The sequence below is a fragment of the Girardinichthys multiradiatus genome, chromosome 15, assembly GCF_021462225.1.
Source record: "Girardinichthys multiradiatus isolate DD_20200921_A chromosome 15, DD_fGirMul_XY1, whole genome shotgun sequence".
Classification (NCBI taxonomy): domain Eukaryota; kingdom Metazoa; phylum Chordata; class Actinopteri; order Cyprinodontiformes; family Goodeidae; genus Girardinichthys; species Girardinichthys multiradiatus.
In genome coordinates this window covers 32,867,877-32,890,283 of record NC_061808.1, presented here as the reverse complement: position 1 = coordinate 32,890,283, position 22,407 = coordinate 32,867,877, and the positions used below count along the sequence as shown (strand labels likewise).

At 47.1% G+C, this 22,407-nt stretch overlaps 1 protein-coding gene across 1 annotated transcript; it reads right to left on the bottom strand.

The window, feature by feature from the left end:
* Positions 1 to 12,410: 12,410 nt before the first annotated feature.
* Positions 12,411 to 13,385, bottom strand: LOC124881844 (trace amine-associated receptor 1-like). The gene has a single exon (XM_047387665.1). It carries the CDS (start codon positions 13,383 to 13,385, stop codon positions 12,411 to 12,413), a length of 975 nt encoding a protein of 324 aa, XP_047243621.1.
* Between the last annotated feature and the right edge of the window lie 9,022 nt (positions 13,386 to 22,407).

Below are 22,407 nucleotides of genomic sequence, written 5' to 3'. Positions count from 1 at the left end.
CAGCAGGTCAGTACGATCTCTGAATAACATGCTCCCTCCAACTTCTTCCATTCTCCAGCTGTGCTAAAGCCATCATTCCAGAGTTACGCTTAGGTTTATGTGGCTATTTATGGACATGTGTGATTGTGTACAGCTTGTTCACAGTAGGAATCATCAAACCTGACTTGTTTGGAATTAATCTGTTGATACGACATCGTTTTTTTTTTTTTCATTGAGAATGAAAGTGCCCCTTAGATGATTCGCATTTTATGCTCCTCAGCGCACAGACTGATGCACAATTACATCTACTGGTGACAAAAACAGAGGAAGTTTTACAGTAAACATCTGATTGAGGTTGTCTCTATAATTTTCGGATGTGTGTTATGTTATTGTATGAGGCTAAAAGTGAATCAGTTTGATTGCTTGGGTTTAAACCATAAAAGATCAAACTCATGAAAAAATATTAGATTTGATGGTCCATTAATTAAATAAAGCTGAATGGTATTATCAGTAAATTTAGGTAAGTCTTAGTTTTCTGTAGTTTATTCGTTCGTTCGTTCGTCGTTCGTTCGTTCGTCGTCTTCCGCTTATCCAGGACCGGGTCGCGGGGGCAGCAGACTCAGCAGAGACGCCCAGACGTCCCTCTCTCCAGACACCTCCTCCAGTTCCTCCAGGGGGAGCCCAAGGCGTTCCCAGGCCAGCCGAGAGACATAGTCCCTCCAGCGTGTCCTGGGCCGTCCCCTGGGCCTCCTCCCGGTGGGACGTGCCTGGAACACCTCCCGAGGAAGGCGTCCAGGAGGCATCCGGTATAGATGCCCGAGCCACCTCAACTGGCTCCTCTCGATGTGGAGGAGCAGCGGCTCTACTCCGAGCCCCTCCCGGATGGCCGAGCTCCTCACCCTATCTCTAAGGGAGTGCCCGGCCACCCTACGGAGGAAGCTCATTTCAGCCGCTTGTATCCGTGATCTCGTTCTTTCGGTCATGACCCAAAGTTCATGGCCATAGGTGAGGGTAGGAACGTAGACCGACCAGTAAATTGAGAGCTTTGCTTTTCGGCTCAGCTCTCTCTTCACCACAATGGACCGGCACAGCGCCCCCATTACTGTGGCAGCTGCACCGATCCGTCTGTCGATCTCCCGCTCCATTCTTCCCTCACTCGTGAACAAGACCCCGAGATACTTAAACTCCTCCACTTGAGGCAGGAACTCCCCTCCAACCTGAAGAGGACAAGCCACCTTTTTCCGGTCGAGTACCATGGCCTCGGACTTGGAGGAGCTGATCCTCATCCCAGCCGCTTCACACTCGGCTGCGAACCGCCAGAGCGCATGCTGTAGGTCTTGGCTAGAGGGGGCCAGCAGGACCACGTCATCCGCAAAAAGAAGAGACGAAATCCACTGGTCCCCAAACCAGACCCCCTCCGGCCCTTGGCTGCGTCTAGAAATCCTGTCCATAAAAGTTATGAACAGGACCGGCGACAAAGGGCAGCCCTGCCGGAGTCCAACATGCACTGGGAACAGGTCCGACTTAGTGCCGGCAATGCGGACCAAACTCCTGCTCCGCTCGTACAGGGACCGGATGGCCCCTAATAAAGGGCCCCCGATTCCATACTCCTGGAGCACCCCCCACAGGGCATCACGAGGGACACAGTCGAATGCCTTCTCCAGGTCCACAAAACACATGTGAACCGGTTGGGCAAACTCCCATGAACCCTCGAGCACCCTGTAGAGGGTATAGAGCTGGTCCAGTGTTCCACGGCTGGGACGAAAACCACACTGTTCCTCCTGAAGCCGAGGTTCGACTATCGGTCGGACTCTCCTCTCCAATACCCTGGCGTAGGCCTTACCAGGGAGGCTGAGGAGTGTGATCCCCCTGTAGTTGGAACAAACCCTCCGGTCCCCCTTCTTATAAAGGGGGACCACCACCCCAGTCTGCCAGTCCAGAGGCACTGTCCCCGACCGCCACGCAATGTTGAAGAGGCGTGTCAACCATGACAGCCCTACAACATCCAGAGACTTGAGGTACTCAGGGCGGATCTCATCCACCCCCGAAGCCCTGCCACCGCGGAGCTTTTTAACCACCTCGGTGACTTCAGCCTGGGTGATGAAAGAGTCCAACCCCGAGTCCCCAGCCTCTGTTTCCACCACGGAATGCGTGATGGCAGGATTGAGGAGATCCTCGAAGTACTCCTTCCACCGCCCGATAATGTCCTCAGTCGAGGTCAGCAGTCTCCCGCCCCCACTATAAACAGTGTTGGCAGAGCACTGCTTCCCCCTCCTGAGGCGTCGGACGGTTTGCCAGAATCGCTTCGAGGCCAACCGGTAGTCCTTCTCCATGGCCTCACCGAACTCTTCCCAGGCCCGAGTTTTTGCCTCTGCCACAGCCCGGGCCGCAGCACGCTTGGCCTCACGGTACCCGTCAGCCGCCTCAGGAGTCCCACAAGCCAACCACAGCCGATAGGACTCCTTCTTCAGCTTAACAGCATCCCTTACTGCCGGTGTCCACCACCGGGTTCTGGGATTGCCGCCACGACAGGCACCGCAGACCTTACGGCCGCAGCTATGGGCAGCAGCATCGACAATAGATGCAGAGAACATGGTCCACTCTGAGTCTATGTCTCCAACATCCCCCGGGATCTGGTCGAAGCTCTCCCGGAGGTGGGAGTTGAATACATCCCTGGCCGAGGGCTCCGCCAGGCGTTCCCAGCAGACCCTCACTATGCGCTTGGGCCTGCCGAGTCTGTCCGGCTTTCTCCTCCTCCAGCGGATCCAACTCACCACCAGGTGATGATCAGTGGACAGCTCAGCCCCTCTCTTCACCCGAGTGTCCAAAACATGCGGCCGAAGGTCTGATGATACGACAACAAAGTCGATCATCGACCTCCTGCCTAGGGTGTCCTGGTGCCAAGTGCACTGATGGACACCCTTATGTTTGAACATGGTGTTCGTTATGGACAATCCGTGACTAGCGCAGAAGTCCAATAACAAAACACCACTCGGATTCAGATCGGGGAGGCCATTCCTCCCGATCACGCCTCTCCAGGTGTCACTGTCGTTCCCCACGTGGGAAGTCCCCCAGCAGAATAATGGAGTCCCCGGGAGGGGCACTATCCAGCACCCCCGACAGGGACGCCAAGAAGGCAGGGTACTCTGCACTACCACTCGGCCCGTAGGCTGAAATGATAGTCAGAGACCTCTCCCCAACCCGAAGGCGCAGGGATACAACCCTCTCATCCACTGGGGTAAACCCCAACACGAGACGGCTGAGCTGGGGGGCAACAAGCAAACCCACACCAGCCCGCCGCCTCTCCCCGTGGGCCACTCCAGAGTAGAAGAGAGTCCAACCCCTCTCAAGGAGATGGGTTCCAGAGCCCACGCTGTGCGTGGAGGCGAGCCCGACTATTTCTAGTCGATATCTCTCGACCTCCCGCACAAGCTCAGACTCCTTTCCCCCCAGCGAGGTGACATTCCACGTCCCTAGAGCCAGCCTAAGCATCCGGGGATCGGGCCGTTGAGGTCTCCACCTTCGTCCGCCACCCAATCCTCTTTGCACCGGTCTCTCACGGTTCCCCCTGCAGGTGGTGGGCCCACTGGAGGATGGCCTCGCGTCTCTCGTTCGGGCTTGGCCCGGCCGGGTCCCGCGAGGAGCAACCCGGCCACCAGGCGCTCTCCGACGAGTCCCGACCCCAGGCCTGGCTCCAGGGTGGGACCCCGGCTCCGCCGTACCGGACGACGTCACGTGCCTCGATATTGTGTTCTTCACAATAGTTTATTCGTGTCGATTGAAAAAGTTTGCGTGGCTTCCACACATTTTAACGGCAGGTCAAAATTTTGAATAGATTTACGCACATTTCACGCTACCTTCATTTTTGTACATGACATGTTTGTTGTGGATGTCTTGTGGCTAGAGATCCAGGAGCACACAAAGGAAGAACTTGGTCTCTGCTCAGAGGTTTTCCTTGAAAGAAGAGAAACACAAAAATCCTTAGCATGGGACAACAGCACAGAGAGAATCACATGAACAACGAGGCCTTCAAGTTTACCACATGGGCTAACACTCAAGCATGGAGGACCGGTATCCAGCTTTTCATTTACTTCTGCAGAAACACAAAACCAACCACATAGACACAAACACCCCAGATTCCTGACACCCTTCCCCCTCCCTAACGACCACCACCTAGCTGTCCAGAAGAACAAGATGGCAGTGAGACCTTATAGTCCGAGATCAAAGAATCATCCAATATGAAGGAGCAGGGCACCCAAGACCAGTCCTCAGTTCTGTTACCCTCGTACTCGTCGTCTTCCGCTTTATCCGGGACCAGGTCGCGGGGGCAGCAGACTCAGCAGAGACACCCAGACGTCCCTCTCCCCAGACACCTCCTCCAGCTCCTCATCTGGACTGTTACCCTCCACTCACCAATATATTACGTTCTGCCAACTGCCACTTCGCCAATAGGAGCCCACGATCCATCGGAGCTAAAAGGGCAGGGTGTCCCTCAATGTCCCAGGTGGGAGGAAGGGTCTCGGAAAGAGGGCACAAGATGCTCGAATTGTCGGAGTCTGGGAGTGTTCATGCATTGTTTTTTACCTGCTGCTAACACTTACTCACCACTAGATGCCGCCAAGATCCTCCGGCATGGAGGGTAGCAGGTGTTCCCCATTTCCATCAACCTGGAGGAGTATAAGAAGGTGGAGCTGTCAGCACTCCATTGCCTGAGTGTTAACCTCTGTGGTAACTCCAAATGGCCAAGCTATGAGATCTCAGTCTAAAGTTAAAGTTCATAGTCTCTTACCTTTCATATGCTCCTTCCTAGGAAACTTCAAGTTCTGGTTCCCTGCGACCTTCAGCTCAGGCTCAAAGTCCTCGGTTTGGATTCTGCCTCAGCCCAAGTACTTAAGCCTCAGAAGAAACCCATTCTGGATTGAGCTTTGGCTGACAGCTCCAAAACCTACATCTCCAGGCAAGCGAACACTGCTCACCCTCCAACATTTACTTCACCGAAACCTCATCAGGTAATTCCTATCAGTAATATTAATCTGGACAATACAATTGCTATACTCACCCAAAGCCTCAGCAGAGTACTCACCATCTTCTTGGATTAACTCACCGTTTCCGCATCAACGTCTATTCAGTCCTCCCAGGCTCTGCATCATTCTTCCACTCCAACCACCATTCATCAAACAGTAAGCAAAGATCTTGGTCCAGTTCCCAGTTATCCCAATTTATCTTCGGAGTACTTACCTGTCCTCCTTTCCCGTACAGTCTTGTGCCTCCAGTCCCGGTTCCAGTTCCATACCTGTCAGTTCCATACCTCTCAAAATAAACTTGTTAAACTTTTTGCCTGCCTCCTGAGTGTCATTCTGCATTTGGGTCAAATCAGTAAAGAAAACAACGACACAAATGGACCGGTTTTATTTGACAAACGGGATGGATGCGCATGCTGGCAGATGAACAATGGTGGGACTAATGATGGAAGTTATTTTATGAGGGCCAATGAACCTGTAAGAGGTTTTCTTAGACATGGATTTTAGTGAAATATCATGAGATGGCAGCCAAAACCTTTGCCCAGTATTATATTGAGTTGCAGGGGTTCTTTTCACCAGAGAAAGAAGAAATTTCCATTAACTGAGTCGCTCTATAATATTAAAGAAGAAGGAAGTTTTGTCATTTCCTGGCTTCGGTAAGTGCCACACAGGCACAATACTATGACCAATGAGATAGGAGTTGGACGAAGCAGGGACTAAAAAGAAGTAGTCCTAAAAGAATATGGACATCAGGTAATTTTTGGGAAGAAAGTAGGGAGAGAATTCCTCAGTCGTGGTTGCTGTGGGCGGCAAGACTTTGAGCCACCACGTGACACAGGTAAATCAGCTAAATCTTCTGTTTATGAAGGCTATTGTTCAACGCTTACAGTGGCAGGTGAAATTGGCAGTATGTATCCAGTGAATCAGATGTACTCTAATCTATGAAGGGAAATGAAAACGATTGGATGGACCACTTCTTGAATTGGGTCCAGACTGTTGAGCTTGCTTCATGGCATCCCAAATCTCCGAAGACATGGATCTAAGGACACAACTAGGTGGAAGAATGGGAGCTGGGGACTTGTCATCATCTGAGGAGAATTGGCACAAGGTGTTTTTGGAACCTGGCCGATAAGATATTGGAAAGTTGAAATGAGAAAAGAATCAACTGGACTAACAGGAATTGAGGCATTTATCTGACTGCAAGTAGGATAGATGTTTATGATCAGTCCAAACCTGCACAAGAGTTCAGCACACTCCAACCAATGCCGCCACTCCTCAAACTCTCAAACATATCAGCGTTTCCTTTTTTTCCATCTGCGACCTCTCCCCGTTTAAAGAGCTCTCAGAGCTCTCAGTCCCCTGCGTCATAATTACACCCTGTGGGGGATAAGCGACATTAAAAAAGCATAAGGAGTCCGAATCAGAGCACTGTAAAAGTATAGGTTTGACCCTAAACTGTGAAAGTATAGGTCCAGCATCAACTTCAAGGATAAACTGGTTTGGGGGATTGGACTCGGCTTGGGGTAGATCAGAATGTCATCTAGGTAGACAAACACAAAGGTTAATGAAATCAGGAAATACATCATCCACCTCCAGAGTAGAAGAGAGTCCAGCCCCTCTCAAGGAAATGGGTTCCAGAGCCCATGCTGTGTGTGGAGGTGAGCCTGACTATTTCTAGTCGATATCTCCCACACAAGCTGAGGCTCCTTACCCCCCAGTGAGGTGACATTGTATGTCCCTAGAGCCAGCCTAAGCATCTGGATTAGGCTGCCAAGGTCTCCACCTTTGTCCCTGGCCCAATCCTCTTTGCACTGGTCCCTCATGGTTCCCCCTGAGGTAGTGGGCCCACTGGGGGATGGCCTCACGTCTCTCGTTCTGGCTTGGCACGGCCGGGTCTTGCAAGGAGCAACCCAGCCACCAGGTGCTCTCTGACGAGTCCCTACCCCAGGCCTGGCTCCAGGATGGGACCCCTGCTCCGCCGTACCGGGCAACGTCATGCCTTGATTTTATGGTCCTCATGAAGGTGTCTTGAACCGCTCTTTGTCTGACCCATCACCTAGAGCTTGCTTGCTATGGGAGACCCTACCAGGGGCATTTAAGCCCAAGACAACATACCCTCTAGGATCATTCGAGCACTCAAACCCCTCCATCATGTTAAGGTGGCAGTTCAAGGAGGGGGCCGGGTACAACGGGTCTTTATTGATCATTTGTTTTGCACCTTTGTTAACGTTGATCAAGATGGCGCCACAGATGGTCGGACAGAGACACGGAACTCTCCGGCAAAGCAAAAGGTGGAGGAATCTGTTTCTACCTCAACAGTGGTTGGTGCAACGACATGACAGTGATTCAGCAGCACTGTTCTCCAGACCTGGAAGCCTTCATCATAAACTGTAAGCCTTTCTATTCCCCCCCGTGAGTTTGCTTCGTTCATCCTGGTCAATGTTTACATCCCGCCGCAAGCTAACGTGCAAGGCCGCACAACGCATGCTCGCCGACCAGATACTGAATGTGGAGCGGACCAACCCGGACTTCTTTGTTATCGTTGCTGGCGACTTTAACAAAGGTAATCTCCCCCACGAACTCCCCAAATATAGACAGTTTATTAAATGTCCGACCAGAGAGGACAACATTCTGGATCACTGTTCCACCACCATCAGAGACGCTTATCACGCCGTCTCACGTGCTGCACTGGGCCAATCCGACCACATCATGGTCCACCTGATTCCTGCATACAGGCAGAAACTAAAGCTCTGCAAACTTGTTGTGAGGACGTCAAGGAAGTGGAGCATTGAGGCTGTGGAGAATCTCCAGGCGTGTTTAGGCTGTACAGACGGGGATGTGTTCAGGACTACTACCAACAGTCTGGAGGTGTACACAAAGGCTGTGACTTCCTACATCAGCTTCTGTGAGGACAGCTGTGTACCATCATGCACCAGGGTGAGTTACAACAAAGACAAACCCTGGTTCACAGCCAAACTCAGAAGGTTAAGACTGGATAAGGAAGAGGCCTTCAGGAGTGGGGACAAAGACATATACAGAGAGGTGAAGTACAAGTTTGGCAAGGCAGTGAAAGAGGCCAAACGACTGTACTCTGAGAAGCTCCAAAACCAGGTCTCAGCCAACAACTCTGCATCTGTCTAGAAAGGGCTCAGGCAGATCACCAACGACAAGCTGAAAGCTCCCCACTCCATCAATGACCGACGCCTCGACAACGACCTGAACGAGTTCTACTGCCGCTTTGAAAGACAAAGGGACAGTCCTGCAACCATCCCCCACGACACCCCCCCAACAGCTGCAGCCACAATCTACCACCCCCACCTCCCCAACCTCAAGAGGGGCCTTGGCACCTCCAACCCCCATCCTGAAGTTCCCCCCCACCAGCCCCCTACCCACGCCGGGGACGGCTCTTTCCATCCAGGCGAGGGACATCAACAAACTCTTCAGGAGACAGAACCCCCGGAAAGCTGCCGGACCGGATTCTGTCTCACCAGCCAGCCTGAAGCACTGCGCTGATCAGCTGTCTCCAGTCTTCACATACATTTTTAACACCTCACTGGAGACATGTCATGTGCCAGCCTGCTTCAAGTCAGCCTGCTTCAGCTTTGCCTTCAACACCATCGTCCCAGCTCTGCTCCAGGAGAAGCTCTCCCAGCTGAGTTTGCCCGATTCCAGCTGCAGGTGGATCACTGACTTCCTGTCTGACAGAAAGCAGCGCGTGAGGCTGGGGAAGCATGTCTCTGACTCCCTGACCATCAGCACCGGTTCCCCCCAAGGCTGTGTTCTCTCTCCTCTGCTCTTCTCCCTGTACACCAACAGCTGCACCTGCAGTCACCAGTCTGTCAAGCTTCTGAAGTTTGCGGACGACACCACCCTGATCGGACTCATCTCTGATGGTGACGAGTCCGCGTACAGATGGGAGGTGGACCATCTGTTGGACTGGTGCAGCCAGAACAACCTTGAGTTCAACGCTCTAAAGACAGTGGGGATGGTTATGGACTTCAGGCAGAACCCAGCCCCACCTGCCCCCATCGCCCTCTGTGACTCCACAATTGACACTGTGGAATCTTTCCGCTTCCTGGGAACCATCATCTCCCAGGACCTCAAGTGGGAGCCAAACATCAGCTCCCTCATCAAGAAAGCCCAGCAGAGGATGTTCTTCCTGACTATGATGGTGCACTTCTACACAGCCATCATTGAGTCCATCCTCACCTCCTCCATCACCATCTGTTACGCTGCTGCTACAGCCAAGGATAAGGGCAGGCTGCAGCGTGTCATTCGGTCTGCTGAGAAGGTGATTGGCTGCAGTCTACTGTCGCTCCAGGAACTGTACACCTCCAGGACCCTGAAGCGGGCAGGGAAGATTCTGGCTGATCCCTCCCACCCCGGTCACAGACTCTTTGAGACTCTCCCCTCTGGCAGGAGGCTGCGCTCCATCCGGACCAAAACCTCACGCCACAAGAACAGTTTTTTCCCATCTGCCACCAGCCTTGTTAACAAAGTCCGGAAACCACACTGACACTCTCCCTTTCCCCCACACCCCCCCTTTCTTGCTGACAGGACACTTGTAGTTTGCAACTCTATGCGTTACATTAACGCTCAGCTTGGACTCCTGCTTTACTTGCACTGCCATACTTGCACACTGATCACCTGCACTGTTGTACTGCTCTCGCACCCAATACTGCTCTACATTTCCTCTCACTCACTTAAAACTGTGCACATATATTTTTTTTATATTGTGGATATGTTTATACTGTTTAATTTGTATTGTATTGCACCGACTACGCCAAAACAAATTCCTTATATGTCCAAAAACCTACTTGGTAATAAAGCTTTTCTGATTCTGATTCTGATATACATTTTTGACCAAGTGAAGGCTGTAACACCCACATCCAAAATATTCCACTGTAGTGTTTTTTTTTATTTAGAAAATATAACATATTTTTGTTTTTACCGTTAAATAATCTGGGTTTGGTGGACAAAAAGAGCATATAAACTTATAAAAACTTTATATTTAAGAATAGGTCCTAAGTTGTTGAAAAGATTTGATTCAGAGAAAGTGGAAAAAAATATTTAAATATAAAAGTTTTGTTACACTTTTATAAGCGGTACTGTTTTGGACCTAAAAGTGTATGTTCAATATAAAGGTGCCTCTAGTGTTAACCCTCTCTCTCACATATACAATGACATTTGGGGAAAAGCCATTGGTCTGCAAGTACTTATCAATAATGTTGTGTAATAAGGAGGCTTATGTTATTTAATATGTCAGTCCAGAATAGCAGCCCAATATGGCCGTGGTATTAGAAGAATAGATGATAGCCTATGCAGGTTCATGGCATATGTAGCTCAGTTCGGGCACTGTGGTTGTTGAAATGGCCTAAGAATCTCTGATGGTACCACGGGGGCCCCTTGTATTTGGCTAGTTGAGGACTATGGAGGCTGCATGAAATACAATGTGCCCCTCATACATTGGTTCCCCCAGGTTCCAACTGCTGCAGTGAGCTGGTGCCTGCACTGAGCTGGTGCCTGCACTGTGCACTGGGGGCATCTCCCCTGCCTTGCAGCCGGGGGGTTGGTTCTTCCCTTGGGCCACCAGGAGGTCCGGTTTCCAGGTTGGTCTGCGCGGCTGAGGGTGGTATTGTGGCTGAACGGGGGGGGGGCTCACTCTGTGCGCCTTTGGTCTGGTGGCTGCTGCTCCTGTGCCTTGCTGGCAACTTACTTCTGTGCGGGAAATATGGGTTCTTTGGGGTGATGATTTATATCCGGCTGCCAGGGACTGCTTTTGCTTTCCAGTGCCGGGTCTACCTGTTCTTTGCTGCTCTTCAGTGCTGTGGTTTGCGGGCCTTCCAACATTGTCTCCACACTAACAAATTTACACTTCCAAGGTGACAAACTCACACTCACATGCACCCACTCAACACAAACTTATTTCTGCACATACGCTCACCCATCCACACATACACACACCTATGCACCACTACATTATTACTCCAAACGGTTGACGGGAATACAAACACGTTATTATAACATCAAATGACCCTTTCCACTGGCTCTATTTAGGTGGCGCTGCTCCACTCGCCTCATTTTCTCCCTTGGCACAGTACTAGTTGTGTTTCCATTGACCCACTGAAAGCTGGCTCCAGCCGTCAGTGTAGAATGAATAATACATAAGTAGAAAATAAAAACATAAATAAACAAAATACAAATAATGTTTCTATTATTGTATATGCAAGGCTGTCTCATATATATATATTTTTTTGGACGCATAAAATGATCCACCAGAATAATTATCTGGAAAACAGCTCAGCCAGAACTTATAAAATAAGGCACAAGGGTTCTGATGTGAGTGGGGTAGCAGAAGAAATGGAGAGACCCTGCCGCCTGGTAAAGCTCCAGAGTTTGCCCGGAGAAGTTGCAGTTTTGGACTTTATGATGAATTTCAGCCATGCCAATAATGAGGACAAGGATTTTAACGCCTCAAAACTTTAGCGCGGTCTTCCTCCCGTTAGAGCCGATGTAGGCAGTCTGATTATGGGCAGTTGCTCTCTGCCTGCCCTCTCCTTCTGCAGACGCTGGTTCCCTCAAGGACTGCCAAATTTCCGAACCAAACACACTGTTTCATGGTGGTATTGTTTTGTGTGTTTTGGGGGAAATGTTTATGTGTCTGAACAGCTGCTTTTATGTGTGATTAACTGATTTAAAATGTTATTAAATATAGCTCCCAACCTGTGCGTAATTCAGAAAGCTGATATGTAATTTTTCTTTTCTTTCAGCCTTCAGGCACGGTTTATGATTTGTAAATAGTAAAATTATATTATAGTTTGACATTAAATACAACTGGAAATTTAACCTATATTGTGTCATTTTTACTTATTAATGTACTTTTTTAATACTTTTGTTCTGTTTGTACAACCCTCTGAACTGCCTTTACTATGAAGGATGATACACAAATAAAGACTTGCTTACTGTTCTATTCTATTATGTTTTTAGTGCCCTCTTAGCCATGCCACAAGATTAGAGGTCGGAAAACACAAAAAATTGCTTTTTTAGACACAGAATCATAATACCTTCTATATGTTTATTCCTCTTGATTACTTTTATTGAAGGTCCTCGCTGTAGTTTATAGCAGTTGAACAATTTAAATCATAAAAACAAATTTCTGTCAAGAATGTATTTTAGTCTCTAAAGGTAATGCACATTCTTCGTTTTTTCAGATGGACAACATTTATGACCTTGGTAAATTATTATATGAAATGTGAATACCTTATTATGCAGTGAAAAAACTGATCCAGAATACAACGGAAACATTATTTAACTTGTTCCCATTATTCTTAAGTAGGGTAGGTGTTCCAACAGTAGCTTTACAGCCATTGCAGAACTTAGATAACTTCCAATTCTCAGATTCTAAATATGTCAGCGGAGCTCACTGTGTGTAAAATCCCCCTGAAATATTTTTCCAGAAATTATCATTTTGAAGGCTGACCTGAACCAGCTGTAAAAGAAAGCATATATAAACGGATTGAGCATTGAATTCGTCAGTGTAAGCCAGTTAAGGGATTCAAACACCGGCACTGAAACACCACCTAATAGCTGAAAGGAAAAACAAAGAAAGAAAGGCAGCCAACACATTAGAAAAACTCCCATAACAACAGCAAGAGTTTTGGTTGCCTTCCTCTCCATGTTACTGATGTTTACTGCAGACTTTGCTGTGTCCTGGATGCTGCGAGCCTGTCTTTGTGCAACAAGGAATATCCTTAGGTAGATATTCAGCATTATGATCACTGGGAGATAAAATGAGAAAACCGGGGCCAAAGCTTTTTCAAGCACAACATCAGAAAAACATTTTTTTTCACATTTTTCTTGATTTACTTCTGCCACAATAAAACCAATCGCAACAAATACAGAAACTCCCCAGCTCATAAGGATCATAACCAGAACAACGGCAGTGTTTATTTCAGATCTGTATGTCAGTGGGTGGCACACTGCATAGTATCTGTCTACAGAAATACAGCATAAATTAAAAATAGAAGTTGTGCTCAGTATAACATCAAAGCTGTCTCGAATTTTGCAGAATACGTCTCTGTAATACAGACAGGAACTAAGAGAGAAAGACATACTCAGAGGAAAGACTACAATCCCCACAAGTAGGTCAGCCACAGCCAGAGAGAAAACCAGGTAGTTAGATGGTGTGTGGAGCTGCTTAAAGTAAATGATGGATATTATTACAAGGAGGTTTCCACACACTGTAATAACAGACAGTAAGCCAAGGAAAATGTTAAGTAACATACATACTGTAGAAGAAGTCCTTCTCAGTGTTTTTGAGACATTGTTAATTTCATAACAAGGATGGAAGTCATAACTGACATACAAATCTGATTCTGCTTCCATTGCTGTTTTGTGGTTACTGCTTATATTAAAAATATTCATACACCTTAAGGGTTGCAAACCTGTTTCAGTTTAGAAGAGACTAGTTTAGTAGAATCTCTGAAAGCAGCTTGTTAGCACATCAAAATATCTTAAGCATAGTCAGCAACAGAGTGTAAGCTTTGTTGTCAGGTCACTGTGCTCCAGCCTCATCTTGCCTTGATACTTGTAATACCTAAACATTACATAATCCAAAACTTAACCAATGGTAAGTCAAGACCTTGCACACCAATGACGAGACATTGTTGATCCTTTTTTTTTTGTATACCCAAGGCAAGATATTTTTTTCTAGCCAGTCCTTCCATTCACAATGCATCATTGAAACTGATTAATACACCAAACGCTTCACTGATGGATTCACAAATTACCAGGAAAATTTACATGTAGGTGAGGTGAAGGCATATAGAAAATAGACTAAACCGTTACCAAAGTGTGTTAATGCTATTTCATTCAATTTAGTTTATATCAAGCCAATTTACCAAAAAAAAAAGTCTCAAGGCACTTTACAAACAAAAGTCTTCAATGATTTGCCATAAACATTGTGCATTATCGTAGGCCTTTGGATGATCCACATAGTATATAGCACAAAAAATGCATGGAAAACACATTAAGCCTTTTTAACAATTACACTTTAAGATTTGCATTTTAAGAAAGTAAACTAATGTGAAGTTTGTACCTACAGGGTTACATCTTCAACACAGAAAAGACAGTTATAAGACAGAAAACATTATCTGCTTACAAACTGTTAAATAGAGTGGATCTCATAAGTGTATCCACCCCTGTTAAAATGGCTGTTTTTTGTGATGTTAACAAATGAGAGATTTCTTGCAGCACTTTTTTCTTTCGTCTGGATCATTCCAGCACACCAGTAGCAGATGATCTCACTAACAGCGATGAAGTGCACACAAATCTGATCATGCAGAGGTGAGCACATAATGATCATCCACCAGAGAAGCGCACACAGCTGGTGTAACTGTAATTGCACATCATGCAAAAGGCCTCCTGTGCTATGAGGTTAGTAATATAATTTATATGAAAGAAATAAAGACGTTTGGCAGATTAAATCCTTCATTTGCAAACTGGATGCTAAAATCACGTTTTAGCAGGTGAAAACTTACTATTTTATGGCAGCCTATTCCATGTAGTGAAAAAGAGTGTATTCTTTAACCTTGTCACTAAACAAAACAAACTGCATTAGTGTCAGTAACTGTGTGTCATTGCAGAGCAATTGGCGCTGGATCACATGGATTACATTTTTATTACATTTTTTTGCAACTGAACATATGTCAGGGGAGGGGATTTGTCTTTCCTATAGACCAGGAGACTCTAGTGCAGGCAACAGCCAAGAGGCAGAGCTTAGGTTTAACGGCTTTATTGAGTCACAATGGGCAAGAGTGTGGTCATCTCTGGTTCTGGCTCGGATGGGACAATTTATTGAGGGAGAGAGGTAGGTAAATAAGGTGGTCTTGAGTGGGAGCTGAATCATGGGTAAAAGAGAAATAATCTGTACGTCTAATGTTTCCAGTGGAACAGGTAAGTCACACTATGATGACGGAGTTTGTCAGGAGAGGTTGTTGTTGTGTGGTGATTGAGGTTCTCTCTCTCTCACTTTCCAGCCAACTGGACGGGATGTTGGAGGGTGGACAGGCAGGTGAAAGGCTGATTCCAGAGCTGACGGAGAGGTGGGTAATCTCCAGAAGCAGTTCTTTCTTGGAGGATTTGGGAACAAAGGATCAGGTAAGTCACAAAGACTTGACAAAACAGAAAGACAGATCAGTACAGTATATGTTGGTCGGATTACCACTCTGGGCAGAATAACAATCTGACGCTGCCTTCAAAGTTCCAGCTGCTTAAAAGCAGTCTGCTTGCTTACCTCTGATGTTTCTCAGCTGTGTGGAAGCACCTGCCTGTCGCCCCTAATGGAGAGGTAAGAGAGAGGACAAAAAACTGCACACACACACAAACCAACCTGTGCTCAGGTCTAGTGGTATAACAGTCATTTCTACTGCTTATTCCGTAGTGGGCCGCGGGGAAGCTGGTGCCAATCTCCAGCAGTTTATGGGTGAGAGGTGGGGTTCAACCTGGACAGGTTGCCAGTCCATCACACAAACATCCATGCACACACCTAAAGGCAATTTAGAGAGACCAACTAACCTAACAGACATGTCTTTGGACTGTGGGAGGAAGCCGGAGTACCCAGTGAGAACCCACACATGCACGGGGAGAACATGCAAACTCCTTGCAGAAAGATCCCTGGCAAGGAATTAAACCCAGGACCTTCTTGCTGCAAGGCAACAGTACTACCAATTGTGCCACCGTGCAGCCCACAAACAAAACAAATTCAGTAAAATCATCAGAAAATAATTTATTTTTCTGTACATAAATGTTTAATTTCTATTATTTGCAGGACAGTTATGTGATGTTTTTGAAATTAACGTACAGATGGCCAACTCTTACCACAAACTGTATTAATGTTGCTAATATTACATTCATATTTATCTCCATGGCTTCTGAAATAATCCCAACGCAGTTTTTTTTTTCCTGCCACCTTAATATGGTGGAGGGGTTTGTGTGCTCGAATGATCCTAGAGGCTATGTTGTCTGGGGCTTAAATGCCTCTGGTAGGGTCTCCCATGGCAAACAGGCTCTAGGTGGCGTGTCAGACAAAGAGCACTTCAAGAACCCCTCATGACGACTACGAAATCGAGGCACGTGATGTTGCCCGGTACGGCGGAGCTGGGATCCCACCCTGGAGCCAGGCCTGGGGTCGGGACTTGTCGGAGAGCTCCTGGTGGCTGGGTTGCTCCTCGCGGGACCCGGCCGGGCCAAGCCCGAGCGAGAGATTCGACACCATCCCCCAGTGGGCCCACCACCTGCAGGGGGAACCGTGAGGGACCGGTGCAAAGAGGATTGGGCAGTGGACGAAGGTGGAGACCTCGGCGGCCCGATCCCCGGATGCTTAGGCTGGCTCTAGAGACATGGAATGTCACCTCGCTGGGGGGGAAGGAGCCTGAGCTTGGGCGGGAGGTCGAGAGGTATCGACTAGAAATAGTTGGGCTCACCTCCACGCACAGCGTCGGCTATGGAACCCATCTCTCATTCGGGTGAAGAGAGGGGCTGAGCTGTCCACTGATCACCACCTGGTGGTGAGTTGGATCCGCTGGGGGAGGGGAAAGCCGGACAGACTTGGCAGGCCCAAGCGCATAGTGAGGGTCTGCTGGGAACGTCTGGCGGACCCCTTGGCCAGGGATGTATTCAACTCTCACCTCCGGGAGAGCTTTGACCAGATTCCGAGGGATGTTGGAGACATAGAGTCCGGGTGGACCCATGTTCTCCGCATCTATTGTTGATGCTGCCGCCCGTAGCTGCGGCCGTAAGGTCTGCGCTGCCTGTCGCGGCGGCAATCCCCGAACCCAGTGGTGGACACCGGCAATAAGGGACGCTGTCAAGCTGAAGGAGGAGTCCTATCGGCTGTGGTTGGCTTGTGGCACTCCTGAGGCGGCTGACGGGTACCGTGGGGCCAAGCGTGCCGCGGCCCGGGCGGTGGCAGAGGCAAAAACTCGCACCTGGGAGGAGTTCGGTGAGGCCATGGAGAAGGACTACAGGTTGGCCCCGAAGCGATTCTAGCAAACAGTCCGGCGCCTCAGGAGGGGGAAGCAGTGCTTCGCCAACACTGTTTACAGTGGGGGTGGGGAGCTGCTGACCTCGACTGGGGACATTATCGGGCAGTGGAAGGAGTACTTCGAGGATCTCCTCAATCCTGCCATCACGCATTCCCAATGATGGATAAAGGCCAACCACCACCAGGAATTGTGGCGAGCTCTTACCTGAGAACTGATAAAACATTGAGCAGATAAAACAGAGTGGAAATCCGGGCAAACATAGGAAGAGAAGGATGAAGAAGACCAACGACCCAATTGCTGGAGAGCAGCTGAGGGAGAGACACTGGGTTGTTTCAGTAGCGGCTGCTCCTATTCTGAAGGAAAAGCCTGAAAACTGGCTGGGGTCATGATGCAATAAACTAAGACCTGCCTAAAATATTTGAGGGGCATACGAAGGAAAAGGATTTGAAAGAAGAAAAAGGCTAAACCTAATAAATAATAGAATGCGGGTTGATATTAGCAAGGATGAAGAGATGGAATCAATCAGACCTTCGGACTTTGAGAGGAGAAATTGGAGTAGACTGATGGGCAGAGACAACAGAAGACCTAGGAACTAAATAGAATAACGTGGAACATGACAAGCAGGAACGATGAAGTTATGAGTTACGACTTGGCAGGATGCACCAGAGGTAAGGCATAATGCCTTAGAGGATGAGCGGCTTTGACTAATGGGATCGACCACTGCTGCATGGTGAGATGAAGCGGCAATGTGCTTCTTCCAGAAATGCCCCAGATGCAGCGGGCTGTGGTGATGAGATGATCACATAAATAGCTGGGGATTCTTATTGGGAAAGTAAGGAGGCCTTACATCGGAAATGAATTGCCCTGAGAAAACCCCCCAAAACCTACGGACCGAGCTACGTCCGTGTAAATAACCTTACTAAAAATTGACTGTTCATAAATTTTTTCATAAGCGTTTGTTTTGCTGCTGTGACAGTAGCACAATTAGTGCTTATGTTGAAACGCATAGTCCGGGGAGATGCTGTAAACCACTGAACAGAGCAGCACCAATACAATGTGCAGAGAGAAAGTGTGCTTTACAATCATCACAGGAAAGATAGTTATGATGAATATCGAAACAGAAAGTAGTTTTAGCACCTGGTTGAAAACGGAACAAGGTTGAAATATTATAATTATAATAATAATAATAATCCCTGACTAGCTGCTTGGGGTTCCACCATCAGGAGATAAGAGTTGGTAGCCAATGAGAGTCACATGCTTAACTCCACCCCTGGCAGGTCATATCCACCTGTTCGCAGGTTACTGTGGAGCATGGTGCCAGTTGCCACAGACAGGAAGAAAGAAGACATGTTCAATGATCTCTTAGCCATGCACTGAGGAAACATCTCAACTTGTTACTCAGATGATAAACACGTAAATGAATTTATAGCTAAACTCTGCTATTAAAATGACTTTCTCAAAGCCTTTTGGCAAAGACCATTAAGACAAGCCTTTCGTGTCAACTAAAAACCTGACTGCTTCCGACAAATTAAGTGATTGCATATAAAAGCTGTGTCATGGACAAAGATTTGTCGTTCAAGTACAATTTTGTATATATGACGAAATGGGTTAAAAGCACTCAAGGGAAAGATTTACAATGTTGGGACCTACAGCCATGGATTTCAACATTAAACTCCGGTATGGACATTTCTGGAACTTTCAAAATAAAATGCATTTAACAGACTTTCAGCACAACTTCAGAAGGGGGGAAGGGGGGTAGCAGAGGACTTCCCAGTGATGCCACTGCCCGCATAAAACCCCACACCTTCCCACAAGTCGCCCTCTTTCCACACGGCCTTCGAGAAGGACCGGTCAGGGGAGGCCCAGCGCGCTGATGTCTTTTGCTGGCAAACAGACATAAACTTTTCAACTGGATCCAAGGAAGCCATACGATCATATGCAAAGTTAAGTAGAATGAAATACTGTCTGTGTATCCAGTATTTTCATTCATGAACGGGGAAATTAAGGTGTAAGAGTCGCTTACCTTTTCTCCCCGAAGCCCCCGCAGAAGCAAAACTGTGTCGCAGAGAAATCCCAGTAGAGAAGCTGTTTCTACAAGCCGAGTCTGAAGGAAGGACAACGGCCTGCACCACCGTGTTTACGGTAATGGAACAGCTGGTTGACGGACAGAATGAGCCGTCTTTCAAGCCACAGCTCCGGAGGTCAGGTTAGCTGAAAGCTAACCGCTTGTTGACTGTGAACGTTTATTCAAACTTTGTCGATTGGACAACATTCCTCACCACAATTCGTGAGGTTAAGTGTTTGGGCAGAATAATATAAAGATAGGTTTAGGATGAAATGATCTAAGCGTTTTCATGTTATGAAGTTTTGTTTGTGTGAAACTCGGCTATCTTAGTGCTAGTAAGCTTGCTACAGCACACGTGCCAGTTTGTGTTCTTTGTATGTTTTTAAAGTTAAGACAAACTTTATTTAAAGGGTGATTTGTGAACAGAACATTGATCATAACGCGCCGTCCGCGCTTATGCATTTTAACCCTTTTATTAACCCTGGTATTTTAAAGGTATGTGTTGATTCTGGTGCTACGCTATCCTCTTCTTTGTTAGCTTAACTGCTAACCGGTAAGAACACGTGCTTGCTACTAAAGAGTATTCAACAGAAAGGTTGTTGGTTTTCAAGCTAGTGAATAATAGTTCCTAAATATCATTTACTAAATTTGATAACTAAGTAAGCACCATTAAGCACGTATCATTAAATTTTTACGGTTTTTGGTCTGGTATGCATAACTCTTGGGTCCTGTCGATGCAAACTCCGAAATGCTGTCACCATCTAACTCGTCAGTAAGATCACCCAGATAATTCCCCAATTCCAGAGGAGTTTCACCACTTTTTGTCACATAAATCAAACTGTACGTGTCAATATAAATCAATCTGTCCTGTAACTTCTCCATGCTGCTGAGAAGTTTTAAACGTGCATAAGCGGTGGTGAATGCTGCAATAAACACATTATGTGTCTTACTTGGTGGATATATGACACGTTTACTGAAATTCCACTGCACTACACACATTTCAGGGTTGAAAAAATGAAAATAGTTAACCCTGTATTTACTCGAGAACATGAAGCTGAAAAAGTCTTCAGGGTTAGTGATGACTGTGGTCTGAGACAGATCACTTCTTTGCGCAAATTTCCCCCAAAAACTGTTTAAACACAATTTTGCAACCTGCCTTTTGGCAGGATTCACCTCGATTTTCTCAGGGTCTAATTGGATGCCCTGATGCAGTTTGTAGTCGCTTATATACTTTGACTTACTCTCCTGATCCACTGCTTCAGACGGATAGCCTGAAGCCTCCTGCTTACCCTTTAAAAAGCAATGAATGTAACCTTTAAAAATTGTATCACTTCTCTTTTCAAAATGCCACACCTCTGTGATTTTAGCAAGACGATAACTACACTCCAACGCTTTACAGAGTTCTACACTCACCCATACACCCGTCAGAGCTCTGTCCTCATCATTATGCATGCAGGGACCTGACTGGTTATTTATTTCAGCGCACGTGCGGCAGAGAGTGAACACAAGTTTACCTTGGGATGTTCTGTAAGGTAAAACAGGGAACAACAGGTTACATGGTGGGTAGACCACAGTTTTGATTATACCGAAGTAGCTGCTGGGGTCATCAAAATCTTTGTAAATGATGGTGGGGTGTCCGAGGGGAAAAACGCAGTTGGCGTTTACATAAGGGTACAGAGATGTGTAATCCACATAGTGTACAGTTTCATCCGGTTCCGCTGTGTACCTCAACTTCATAGGACAGGTACGTCCACCATACAGAGCATCCCGGGGGGATAGCGGTTCGAGTGCATTAACTTTCTCAAGAAAGCTGATCACCCCTGGGTCTGATTTTTTCATTTCAATCCACTCATGCTCCCATATGACTTCGAGACGAAGGCCGTACACAGTTTGTAACACCTTGCTTCTCTCAACAGTGGCTGCGTAAAACTGTTCAAATGTGACCCCTCTCAACGGACACTTGTCATGAGGCATGTAACACTTTTTACAGCCGTGGAAAAAACAGCCGTAAAATTGAAACGCAACTTTGACACCGTTAATCTCTGCATACCCATCCACTGAATATGGCCCGATTTTCTTTTCACCCCTATTTAATGCATGCTCGATAAATATGGCTCTGCTGTCTGCAATCCAGCCGAGCCATTGAATGGACGCGCTGGAGAAAGTTTTACTGCTACGTCTGTAGTCCAGAGGTGATGGAATGGCTAAGGTTTGAAGAGGAAGGAAATTGGTTACAAAAACCTTCATGCAGGCTGATACTATTGATACTTTTAAACGGATCCACACTTGTCTCCTTAAAGAACTCGTCTCTGAATTTTAAGCATCCTTGAGAAAGAATTTCAACGTCATTTTTACAATAACGAATAGCTTCTTTCTTAAAGTCAAAGACCTCTTTGCTCGCTTCTCTGTACCAGCTGCTAAACACCTGTTGTTCTTGAAGACTCATGCGTTCTACAGCATAGCAGGATGGAGGAGGAAAAGGCCCCACATACTGGAGATGTTGTTCAGAGGAAAATAGGTGGGGAAAAAAACCCTTGCTTTGATCGGTAAAGCCTAACGCTTTCGGCATGGCGCTAAGCTTTATGCACATAAATAACAGGCTATCAATGTATTTTAACCTGTAATCAGGGTCGGTTAAACAGAGAAGTTTACTTCCTACCATGACGAGATGAGGTTTAATGCCTAACTGCAGCATTGCATTGAGGATCAGGTAACCATCGTACCCCCGCGCATTGTGCGCTATTAAGGTGAAGCCTCTGTACTTCGGCCTCCTGAAATGCAGGAGAAATTTTTGGGTGCAATTCAGTCCATAAGCGTACCATTCATCACCTTTCAACGTTTTAGCACAGACCAGAAAGGGGGTATGCACGCCGCTATCATTGACGAGGCATTCGAAATCATAAAAAATCAGTTTATCATCAAGCTGATTAATTGCACTGCAAGGCTGAATGTAACACTTATGATCATCGCATGTAATGTCTAGGCTGGGGGGTACATTTTCACCGCAAATACTGCATTTTACATTACACACGTGTGGTTTATTCGGTTTACTGATTGGAATAACGTATATCCGTTTGCATACTTTACACAGTTTTACCAACTCACAGTCACTCATAGGTCTGTCAGCACTATTTCTGATGCGCGGTTCCCTGTGTCTGCTGAAACATGAGGAATTACGACAGATTCTTTGACAGCCTGCACAGCTTACAGGATTGCTAATCTCTTGCATACATTTATATGCTCGACACACTGGACAATAACCTTCACAATGGTGTGTATTTGCATTATCATAGCTGGC

Bases quoted from the DNA above. Each gene is read 5' to 3' on its own strand.
- LOC124881844 (XM_047387665.1), bottom strand. From the start codon at position 13,385: ATGGAAGCAGAATCAGATTTGTATGTCAGTTATGACTTCCATCCTTGT.